The sequence below is a fragment of the Ornithorhynchus anatinus genome, chromosome 1 (genome assembly GCF_004115215.2).
Source record: "Ornithorhynchus anatinus isolate Pmale09 chromosome 1, mOrnAna1.pri.v4, whole genome shotgun sequence".
Lineage (NCBI taxonomy): Eukaryota > Metazoa > Chordata > Mammalia > Monotremata > Ornithorhynchidae > Ornithorhynchus > Ornithorhynchus anatinus.
Window position 1 is genome coordinate 28,612,964 of NC_041728.1, and position 12,189 is coordinate 28,625,152.

Below are 12,189 nucleotides of genomic sequence, written 5' to 3' on the forward strand. Positions count from 1 at the left end.
AATGGGGACTGTCAACCCCACATTTATTATTCTTAAAATGGGGACTGTGAGCCCCACATTTATTATTAAAATGGGGGCTGTGAACCCCACATTTATTATTATTACAATGGGGACTGGGAGCCCCACATTTATTATTATTACAATGGGGACTGTGAACCCCACATTTATTATTGAAATGGGGACTGTGAGCCCCACATTTATTATTAAAATGGGGACTGTGAACCCCACATTCATTATTAAAATGGCGACTGTGAACCCCACATTTATCATTCTTAAAATGGGGACTGTGAACCCCACATTTATCATTCTTAAAATGGGGACTGGGAACCCCACATTTATCATTCTTAAAATGGGGACTGCGAGCCTCACACGGGCCAGGCTGATTACCCTGTATCTCCCCCCGGCGCTTAGGCCAGTGCGTGGCACCTAATAAGGACTGCCCAAATCCCGACGTCATTATTATTATTATCAAATCCAATCCGGACGGGTAGTAGTAAAGGAAGGAGGGGGAGCGGCTTCCCCACAGGCCTCCACCCCGACAGCCAAGATGGCGGCGGCCGGCTCGTTCCCCCACCCCCCACCCCCGTGGTGTTGGGAAGGGAGGGGTAAGGTCTCGGCGGAGGGCGCGCGGGCTCTCGCGAGGTTTGGAGGGCACTTCCGGCGCGTCCTCGGGCGCTGATTGGCTGCCGGGGGGCGGTTGGCGCGCGCGGCGGCTGAGGCGGAGGAGGCGGCGGAGGAGGAGGAGGAGGAGAAGCCGGCGCCATGGTGAGGGCCTGAGGGCGCCGCGCGGACGTTGGGGGGCGAAGGGGGGACCTCGGGGCGTCTCCCCCGCGCCCGGGGCGTCTCCCCCGCCTCTCGAGGCGTCTCCCCGGGGGTCCCCGGTGGCGTTCCCCCCTCCCCTCATGGCGGACGTCTTTCCCGCCCTCGCGCGCACCGCCCTGCGCTAAACGCTGGGGAAAGTCCCTTCTCGGCGTCCGCCCGGAAGGCGCGGCTGGGGGAGGGGGGCGTGGGTTCGACTCCCGCCGCTGCCCCTCGCGGGGCCTCAGTTCCTTCACCTGGAAAATGGGGAGGGAGGGAGACCGGGAGCCCCACGTGGGGCCGCCCCAGCGCTTGGAACGGGGCCTGGCACCCAGTTAAGCGCTCCACAAATAGCAACCGCCTTATCAGGTAATTATTTATTACCATTATTCTGACCCCAGCGCTTGGAACGGGGCCTGGCACCCAGTTAAGCGCTCAACAAATAGCAACCGTCTTATCAGGTAATTATTATCATTATTCTGACCCCAGCGCTTAGAACGGGGCCTGGCACCCAGTTAAGCGCTTAACAAATGCCAACAGTCTTATCAGATGATAATTTATTATGACCCCAGCGCTTAGAACAGGGCTTGGCACATAGTTAAGCACTTAATAAATGCCAACAGTCTTATCAGATGATAATTTATTATGACCCCAGCGCTTAGAACAGGGCTTGGCACATAGTTAAGCACTTAATAAATGCCAACGGTCTTATCAGATGATAATTTATTATGACCCCAGCGCTTAGAACAGGGATTGGCACCTAGTTAAGCGCTTCACAAATATCAACGGTCTTATCAGATAATTATTTATTAGCATTATTCTTACCCCAGCGCTTGGAACGGGGCTTGGCACCCAGTTAAGCGCTTCACAAATATCAACGGTCTTATCAGATAATTATTTATTACCATTATTCTTACCCCAGCGCTTAGAAGGGGGCCTGGCACCTAGTTAAGCACTTAACAAATGCCAACAGTCTTATCAGATGATAATTTATTCTTACCCCAGCGCTTAGAACAGGGCTTGGCACCTAGTAAGCGCTTAACAAATACCAACGGCCTTATCAGATAATAATTGATTATTATTATTGTTACCCCAGCGCTTAGAACGGGACCTGGCACCTAGTTTAGCGCTTAACAAATACCAACAGTCTTATCAGATAATAGTTTATTATCATTATTTTTACCCCAGCGCTTAGAACAGGGCTTGGCACATAGTTAAGCACTTAATAAATGCCAACAGTCTTGTCAGATGATAATTTATTATGACCCCAGCGCTTAGAACAGGGCTTGGCACATAGTTAAGCACTTAATAAATGCCAACAGTCTTATCAGATGATAATTTATTATGACCCCAGCGCTTAGAACAGGGCTTGGCACATAGTTAAGCACTTAATAAATGCCAACAGTCTTATCAGATGATAATTTATTATGACCCCAGCGCTTAGAACAGGGCTTGGCACGTAGTTAAGCGCTTAACAAATACCAACGGTCTTATCAGATAATTTATTATTATTATTCTTACCCCAGCGCTTAGAACGGGGCCTGGCACATAGTTAAGCGCTTAACAAATGCCAACAGTCTTATCAGGTGATAATTTTATTCTTACTCTAGCGCCTAGAACAGGGCTTGGCACCTAGTAAGCGCTTAACAAATACCAACGGCCTTATCAGATGATAATTTATTATTATTATTGTTACCCCAGCGCTTAGAACGGGGCCTGGCACATAGTTAAGCGCTTAACAAATACCAAGGGTCTTATCAGATAATAATTTATTATTATTATTATTGTTACCCCAGCGCTTAGAACAGGGCCTGGCACATAGTAAGCACTTAACAAATGCCAACAGTCTTTATCAGATGATAATTTATTATGACCCCAGCACTTAGAACAGGGCTTGGCACATAGTAAGCGCATAACAAATACCAACGGTCTTATCAGATGATAATTCATTATTATTATTCTTACCCCAGCGCTTAGAACAGTGCTTGGCACATAGTAAGCGCTTAACAAATGCCAACAGTCTTATTAGATCATTTATTATTATTATTCTTACCCCAGCGCTTAGAACAGTACTTGGCACATAGTGCTTAAATGCCAGCATTATTATTAGATAATTATTACCCCAGCGCTTAGAACGGTGCCTGGCACATAGTAAGCGCTTAACAAATGCCAGCAGTCTTATTAGATTATTATTATTATTTCCCCAATGCTTAGAACAGTGCTTGGCACTTAGTAAGTGCCTAACCAATACCAACATTATTATTAGATAATAATTTATTATTATTACCCCAGCGCTTAGAACAGTGCTTGCCATATAGCGCTTAACAAACGCCGACATTATTATTTAATAATTATTACCTCAGCGCTTAGAACAGTGTTTGGCACATAGCTCTTAGCAAACGCCAACATTATTATTAATTATTACCTCAGCGCTTAGAACAGTGCTTGGCACATAGCTCTTAACAAACGCCAACATTATTATTAATTATTACCTCAGCGCTTAGAACAGTGCTTGGCACATAGCGCTTAACAAACGCCAACATTATTATTAATTATTACCTCAGCACTTAGAACAGTGCTTGGCACATAGCGCTTAACAAACGCCAACATTATTATGAAATAATTATTACCTCAGCTCTTAGAGCAGTGCTTGGCACATAGTAAGCCCTTAAATACCAACATTATTATTAGATCATTTATTATCATTACCCCAGCGCTTAGAACAGTGCTTGGCACGTAGGCAGCGCTTAACAAATACCCTCATTATTATTACAATTCAGCGACAAAGAGAGACAGCTGAGTGATTTGGGGCAAGTCGTTTCATTGCTCGGGGCCTCAGTTCCCTCATCTGGAAAATGGGGATGAAGACTGTGAGCCTTACGTGGGACCACCTGAAGACCCTGTATCTCCCCCAGCGCTTAGAACAGTGCCTGGCACATAGTAAGCGCTTAACAAATACCAACATCATTATTACTAAGCGCCGGGGTAGCCACTTATCTGCTGCGTGGCCTCCGACAAGCCTTCCCTCTCGCGCCTGGGATGAGCCCCCTCTAGTCTGTGAGCTCGTTGTGGGCACGAAATGCGTCTTTTTGTTATTTTTATCGTACTCTCCCAAGTGCTTAGTACAGTGCTTTGCACATCGAAAGCACTTAAATACGACTGCATGGATACTTCATCTATAAAATGGGGATGAAGACCGTGAGCCCCTGTGGGACAGGGTCTGCATCCAACCCGATTTGCTTCCAACCACCTCAGCGCTTAATAATAACAATAATAATAATTTGGGTATTTAAGCGCTTACTATGTGCCAAGCCCTGTTCTAAGCACTGGAGTCGACACGAGGCGATCAGATGGTCCCACGTGGGGCACTCGAGAAGCGCTTCACAGGTGTCACAGCTATTATTAATACAAGATAATAGCGTCAGTCCCTGTCCCACGTGGGGCTCCCGGTCTTCGTCCCCATTTTATAGATGAAGTAACTGAGGCCCAGAGAAGCGGCGTGACTTGCCCAAGGTCACACAGCAGCCCGGCGGCAGAGCCGAGAACCGAGGTCCTTCTGACTCTGAGGTCTGTGCTCTATCCACATGCCGCTTCTCTCCTGAGTGTTTAGAACAGTGCTCGGCACACAGTAGGCGTTAACTAAATAGTCCTGATGGATTTCAGTCGTCGGGACCGTGTCTGCCGACTGTGTATTTTACTTTCCCGGGCGCTCAGTACAGCGCGGGCGGTGCTCAACAGATTCCTTTGACGGATTTCTCTCTCCCCGTCTAGACCTTTGTGGGCAGGGGACGCATCTGCCAGCTCTGTTACACTGAACTCTTCCGAGCGCTTAGTACAGCGCCCTAAACATAGTAAGCGCTCAATAAACACCACCGCTTGCCGACCCCGAGATCCGCCAACACGCTTCTCTCCTTCAGTTAGAGGACCGAGGTAGTATTTGCCCAGCGCTTACACTGTGCGCCGCGCGCTGTACTAAGCGCAAGGGTAGATACAGGAGGGTTACTCGGTGGTATTTATTGAGCGCTCTCTGTGTGCAAGGCTCTACTAAAAACTTTGTGGTATTTAAGATCTTATTTACCAGGCACTGTACTAAGCACCACGGGTCCACCTCCCACGTGGGGTTCACGGCCTTAATTCCCATTTTACGGATGAGGAAACGGAGATTCGGAGAAGTTAAGTGACTCACCCAAGGTTCCACAGCAGACAGGCGGGGGAGCCGGAATTAGAACTCGGATCCCCCTGCCTCCCCCCATCTCTAACAAGTAGAACGCGCTGCTCCTCAAGCCCTTGGGGGAGTTCATCGCAACACAGCGTCGCTTACGTCTAGACCGTAAGCTCGCCCGTGGGCAGGGAACGTTCTTCCAGACACGTAGCACAGTGCTTTGCTCATATTGAGTGCTCAGCAAGTACCACTGGTGACGATAGCCACGATCCCTGCCCACAGAGAAGCAGCGTGGCTCAGAGTCCGGGCTTGGGAGTCAGAGGTCATGGGTTCGAATCCCGGCTCCGCCACTTGTCTGCTGTGTGACTTCGGGCAAGTCGCTTCACTTCTCCGGGCCTCGGTTCCCTCATCTGCAAAATGGGCCCCAAGACTGCGAGCCCCCCGCGGGACAACCTGATCACCTCGCGTCCTCCCTAGCGCTTAGAAGAGTGCTCTGCCCATAGTGCTTAAAAAGAAAAAGGCCATCATCATCACAAAGAGGTGACAGCCTAGGCGGGGAGATGGACAGTGAAATGAGTTCAAGGTAGGAGATGCGATGGATCTGTGCTGTGGGGTTGGGGATCACCCTGCTTAAGGGTGTGGATTTAAGCAGGTGGGACGCGGCCCTTGGCCTACTCAGGCTCACAGTTCCAAGGTAGGAGGGAGAGCGGGTGTTGACTTCCCACTTTGCAGGTGAGGAAACTGAGGCACCGAGAAGTGACTTGCCTCAAGTCACCCAGCAGCCAGGTGGCGGGGCTGGGATCGGACGCCAGGGCTGGCTCGGGAAGCTCGGCTTCCCCTGGTGAAGGATGAGGTGGCCCCTTTTTCCACCCGCTTGCCCACAGCGGGGCCCGGTAGAAAGAGCTCGGGCTTGGGAGTCGGAGGTCGTGGGTTCGAATCCCGGCTCTGCCACTTGTCAGCTGGGCGACTGTGGGCAAGTCAGTTCGCTTCTCTGGGCCTCAGCGACCTCATCTGTAAAATGGGGATTAACTGTGAGCCTCACGTGGGACAACCTGATGACCCTGAATCTACCCCAGCGCTTAGAACAGTGCTCTGCGCATAATAAGCGCTTAACAGATACCGACATTAATTTCCCCTTCCGATGGCCACCCTGGGGGCCGGAGTCAAGTGGTCTCCAGGTGCTCGAGCGGCCTCATTTTAATCCAGAAAGCAGGATGATGGCGAAATCCTAATTTAACCCAGAAAACAGGGTGGCCAGGAAGCCCTAATTTAATCCAGAAAATGGAGTAGGCAGGAACCCCTTAATTTTACCCAGATATCATCTGCAACATTTTCCTCCCTACCCAACCAGGTTCCTTTAATCCCAGCTCTGGGCAGTGTATTTAGAAATTTTAAAAAATAACTTCAGAAATACTTCCTAGAAGCAAGTTGTGTTGTTCAGGCTGTAGGAAAACGATGCTGTAATTAGCCGGAGGAAAATGAAATACCGAAATATGCATCGTCAGGGACCTAAAGTTCCTTGGAGAATTGGCGGTGAAATCTCCTAACTTCTGAGCAAGTAATCTTTCTGAAGTTTGTGTGGGAAGCGAGCTATCCCGAAGAGTTTCGTTCTTATCGGATGGCAATCTGGGGAAAGCCTGAGACCCAAATCGAAGCGGATGATTTATTTTATGATGGCAGTGTGCTTGGCACTGTGCTGCGCGCTGAGTAGAGCCGTGGTAATCAGCTCGTACGAGTGGGGCCCCTATTCAAAGCGGTAAGGGATCACGCATTTTAGCCCCATTTTACAGATGGGGGATGTCGGGGGTTTAAGCGGCTTTGCCTGTCGCTGCAGGTTAACGGCCGGGACGGGACATCACCCGAAACTCCGGATTTTCAGCCCCTTGCGCCTTCCCCTGGGCACCGTCGGTGGTTTCGATGGAACCCCTGCTAAGCGCAAAGCCCAGAATCTTAAAAAATGAGCAGATAAGCCCCAAGCTTTCCGATTTCACAAAGCCAGGTTGGAATTCTGCCCGTTGGGAACCCAGTCACTCGATCGTTTTGAGAAAATTCTGAGAACGAAAAGAAACGGTTTTCTTAAGCTCAAATGCGTCCTCGAGCGGACTGAAGTAGATGTGTAAGATATTCCCGGTTCTGGCGAGAAGCTTTCTTGAAAAGCGTCTGGACAGGGAGTGCCTTACGAACTCTCTTAAGCAGAACGCATTTTTGCAAAGCCTTCGGTACCTCTCCGTAGCAAATAAATGCCTGGCTCCGGTGCCCTTTGAAGACCCTCAAGGGACCAAGGCAGAAGCGGAGGCGAATTATTTGGGATTGAGGTAAAATAAAGGGGTCTGTTAGGACGAGGGTTGACATTTGCAGCCCGGGGCTCATTGAGATCCCCGAAATATTTGTTTCTGGACACGCATGTCCTCAGGTGGGGATAATGATAGCGGACTCACCTTCAAACTCACCCGGCTGCTGTGAGGACAGAACGGATGAGCTCCTTGTGGGCAGGGAACATGTCTACCTACCCTGTTGTGCTCTCTCAAGTGCTTAGTACAGTGCTTTGCACATAGTACGTGCTCAGTGACTACCGCTGATTGATTAAAAACAAGCATCTTAAAAAATACAAGTGACCTCCACATTCTGGTAGAGATGGAGCGCTTACTGTGTGCAGAGGACTGTACTAAGCGCTTGGGAGAGTACGGTATGACAGTTTGTAAATATGTTCCCTGCTCACAGTGATCTTAAAGCCGATTTGTTTTTTGTTCGCTTTAATGGTACTTAAACCCTTACTGTGTGCCAGGCATTGTTCTACCCGCTGGGGTGGATGCAGAGTCATCGGATTGGACGCTGTCCCCGTTCCACGCGGGGCTCTCAGGATTTACATCCCCATTTTACAGATCCCCGTGTTACGGACGAGGTAACTGAGGCCCAGTGAAGTGACTTGCCCGAGGTCACGCAAGTGGCAGAGCTGGGATTCGAATCCAGGTCCTGTTGACTCTCAGGCCCACGCCCGATCTCCACGCTGACGGGGGGAGAGAGATCCGGAAAATAAATGCCAGACGGGAGGCAGTGATAAAGATCTTAAGGGCCAAGAGAGGAGGCTGTGCTGAAGTGACAGTTGTGGAGGGACGTAAGGTGGGGAGAGGGGAGCGCGGGACCGGGAGTCGGGCCGCCTGGGTTCCAATCCCAGCCCCTTCACTTGCCCGCTGCAAAGCCTCGGATGGGTCACTTAACTTCTTTGGGCCTTAATTTTCTCATAATAATAATGATGGTATTTGTTAAGCGCTTACTATGTGCAAAGCACTGTCCTCAGCGCCGGGGGATACAAGGTGATCAGGTTGTCCCACATGGGGCTCGCAGTCTTAATCCCCATTTTACAGATGAGGTAACTTGAGGCACAGAAGTGAAGTGACTTGCCCAGGGTCACACAGGTGACAAGCGGCGGAGCCGGGATTAGAACCCATGACCTCTGGCTCCCAAGCCCGGGCTCTTTCTACTGAGCCACGGCTACTTCTCATCTGAGAAATGGGGTTAAAATGCCCGTTCCCCCTTCTCGGGCTGTGAACCTCATGGCAGTGTCTGCTCTGACAGTAGTTATCCCCAGCGTGTAGCGCGGGGCTTGGCATATAGACAGTGAAATGCCCCACAAATGCCATTATTATTTTTGCTGGGAAAGCCTCTAGAGAAAAAAACCCCAGTGAATGGGTTGTGACCGCGGACAGGTTCCAGCCCCGCTTTGCCTCAGTTTCCCACACTCTCCTTAACTCTTAGATCGCACGCCCCGTGCGGGGCGGACCGCCCGACGCGACCTCTCTGCCTCTTCCCCCGTCCTTGAGCACGGTGCTCGCCACCCGGTGAGCACACGATAATTGCCCTTGCCGTCATCTGGGTTTCTGTGCCGGGTGCTCGGATCTGACTGAAACTCCGTTCGTGTGTCTCTGTGCAGTCCCACACCATTTTGCTCGTGCAGCCTACCAAGAGGCCGGAAGGCCGAACTTACGCCGATTATGAGTCGGTGAACGAGTGCATGGAAGGTAGGCGAGGGCCCCGGAGGCCGGGGGCGGCTGGGGTGGTGATGCCCGCCGCGGAGCCGCGGATCTCCGTGGAGCGGGCAAGGGAGCCGGGCCAGCAGCGGGTGCCAGGCTGCTTCTCCTCGATTCTTCCTTCCCCCACCTTGGGTTTCCATCCAGGCCAGTGACTCCTGACTCCACCTCTTTCTGGCTCATTAAAAGGGGAGGGGAAGCGGGCGGAGGGCGGCGGTTATCTATTTACAGACGCCCTTACAAATCTCCCCTTCTTACCTCCGGAATCGAGCTTGCGGGTCACTCCTGTTTCTGTCCCACCTAGGTGTCTGTAAAATGTACGAAGAACACCTCAAGAGGATGAATCCCAACAGCCCTTCCATTACATACGACATCAGTCAGTTGTTTGATTTCATCGACGATCTTGCGGATCTCAGCTGCCTTGTGTAAGTACCGGCGTCGCCAAAGTGGCCCCGCGGGCCCCCCTTTTCAGCGCGTCGGCCGTCTCTGTCAGAACGTCGGAGAAAGACCCGGCTCTCTGCGTTCCTCCCCGCGTTAACTCGCTGGTTCGTTGAAACGGAGGTCAGATCTCTCGAGGGCGCGGTCGAGGGTTTGGCGCTCGATCAGTCAATCGGTGGTATTTATTGAGCGCTTACCTGTGCGCAGAGGCCTGTGCTAAGCGGTTGGGAGAATATAGTACAACAGTGGTAGTTAACTGAGCACTTAACCGTGTGCAGAGCCCCGTACTAACCGGTTAGGAGAGTATAGTACAACAAAAGTAGCGGTCACGTTCCCTGCCCGTACTTCCGTTCCACTGAAGGTGACGGTTCCCATTTTAGCCGAGGAGGTTCTCTCAGGATCTGGCCCTCAAACGGTCGGACCTCGTTTCAAATTCCGAGTCCCCGATCCTGGGCACGGGAGGGTGTGTGATGTATGTCTTGGGAGGTGAAGCGAGGACTCTTGACCGTCAACTTCAAGGCACACAGCTCTTCCCTTCCCTACCCACCCAACTTCTTCCCCCTACACTTCACTCTTCTCAAGCCAACTTGCCCACTGAGCCTCATTCTCATCTCTCTCGCCATCCGCTGCTTGCTTTTTTGGTCCTTTATGGTATCTGTTAAGCACTTACTATGTGCCAGGCACCGTATAAGTCCCGGCATAGATGCAGACTAATCGTTTTGGACGCGGTCCGTGTCCCCCTTGGGGCTCCCGGGCCTAATCCCCATTTTACAGATGATAATTGTGGCATTTATCAAGCGCTTACTAGGCACCAGGCACTATACTAAGCGCCGGGGCGGATCCACGCAAATGGGGTGGACACGGTCCCTATCCCACCTGGGCCGCTCAGTCTCAATCCCCCTTTTACAGATAAGGGAACTGAGGTCCAGAGAAGTGATGTGACTTCCCCCAGGTCACAGCAGATGAGTGGCAGAACCGGGTTTAGAACCCAGGTCCTGCTGACTCTCAGGCCTGTGCCTTATCCACTAGGCCACGCTCCTTAGTCCCCCGTAGCCCGGAACGCTTTCCCCCTTTGACGGCTGGCAGACCACCGCTCTCCCCAGCTTCGGAGCCCTTCCGAAATCACATCTCGTCCCGGCGGCCTCGATGCGGAGGCTCCGCCTCCCTCCCCGCTCCGCGAAAATACTGGGGGAGGCGAGGCCTCTTCAGGGCCACCCGTCTCCCCGTGCCCGCTCCATAGATACCACTGATTGACCGATCGCCCCGGCTCACTGGGGCAGAGAGTTTGAGAGGTTTAAGTGCTTAGTACAGCGCTCTAAATCCGACGGATTGATTGAGTGATTGACCGACCCTCCCCCCCCCCCCCACCGGCGTGGACGTCCGTGTGCCGGCGGGGGTCCCGCGGCCCGTTTTCTAATCCGCTTCCGTGGGGCCGTTCTGTCCGCAGCTACCGTGCCGATACCCAGACGTACCAGCCCTACAACAAAGACTGGATCAAGGAGAAGATCTACGTCCTCCTGCGTCGGCAGGCTCAGCAGGCCGGGAAATAGTCGGGGCCGGGGGTCCCGGGGGGGAGGGGGCTCCGGGGGGGAGGGCTGGGGAAGCAGGCGTGTACAGTGTGCCGTAGTGGAAGTTTTGTAATATAGTAGTCCTCTTTCCATTTTATTACACCCTGGCCAAGATTGAATGTATTCGATGAGCGGGGAGAACTTACGGTCCATCTGAATCTCCCGATTCCCCTTGGCTTTCTCGTCTCTCTCTCTCTCTCTCTCTTTTTTTTTTTAAAAACTTTTTTTTCCTTTTTTTAACTTGGAAGTTCGCGCAGACTTCTTTACCAAGTTGTAGTTGAGAGTTCCACTTTGGTCAGTTAACCGTTGGTTTCCAAACCTCTCCGAGCTGTTCGACGTCAAGGGGTCCCAAAATTCACGGTTCTCGCCCTCCTGTGGGGAGGTAGCCCAGAGTTTCTGTATTTCAGACACAAAGCTGTAGCGAAGAATAAAATAAAAACGCCCTTTAGTTAAAGCCGTTTCCGAGTGGACGTTCGCGGCGGGGCTTGGGCAACCGGTGACGCGGACGGCCCGAGCCGCGCCGGGTGTGTCGGGCTAACGCGCCTTCCTTTCTCAGTCAGCCTCAGCCGGTGGGATTGAGACGGCTCCCGCTTCCTGCAGGGAAGCTTCCGCAGTCTGCCCCTGCTTCCGACGCGCCCTTCATCCTTCCGATGGAATTGCCCGTCCTGGGACAGGTAGCCGGTCGGCTGCCACACCCCCTCCTCTTCCGTTTGACGGGATAAAAGGCAACGCCCGCAAAATTACGGGCGCCGACTTGGGTTTGCCGTGTATTCCCACCGCACCGCCAAAAGCCGCCCGCGAAGGGAAGCGACGTGCCATGCTAGGAGTGCCCGGATCGTTGGGCTTCCCGCCGTAGTCCGGGACATAGGGCAGATGATGTGACAGAGCCGATTGGCGGATGCCCCAGGTAAGGTGGGGGGCACAAGCCGAGGCCGTGCCAGCAAGGGGGGGTCTTTGCCTGCGTGCGTGCACAAACATATATGCGCACCCAGACACACACGGCCCCCGGGGCTTGCGCCATTGGCTGATTCCCTTCAAATCAGCCTACGTACCCTCCTCGGTCCGCTCCCCGCCTCCTGAAGCTTTCCTACCCCGAAAGCTCGGCCTCTCTGACCCCACCGTGCCCATTGTTTAAAGCTGGTGATTATGGTAGTTGTGAAGTGTCAAGAGCTGTGCCAGACGCTGAAGTAGATAC

At 52.2% G+C, this 12,189-nt stretch overlaps 1 protein-coding gene across 1 annotated transcript; it reads left to right on the forward strand.

Moving 5' to 3' along the window:
* The first annotated feature begins 727 nt into the window (after positions 1-727).
* On the forward strand, positions 728-11,448 carry ERH (ERH mRNA splicing and mitosis factor). The gene is made up of 4 exons (XM_007662944.2): positions 728-765; positions 8,892-8,979; positions 9,293-9,413; positions 10,874-11,448. The coding sequence occupies exons 1-4, from the start codon at positions 763-765 to the stop codon at positions 10,974-10,976; spliced, it is 315 nt and encodes a 104-aa protein (XP_007661134.1). The 5' UTR covers positions 728-762; the 3' UTR covers positions 10,977-11,448.
* Positions 11,449-12,189: the final 741 nt, after the last annotated feature.

Coding starts and splice junctions, on each gene's coding strand:
- ERH (XM_007662944.2), top strand. Junction 8,980..9,292: donor GGTGAACGAGTGCATGGAAG/GTAGGCGAGGGC, acceptor TGTCCCACCTAG/GTGTCTGTAAAATGTACGAA. Junction 9,414..10,873: donor GCGGATCTCAGCTGCCTTGT/GTAAGTACCGGC, acceptor TTCTGTCCGCAG/CTACCGTGCCGATACCCAGA.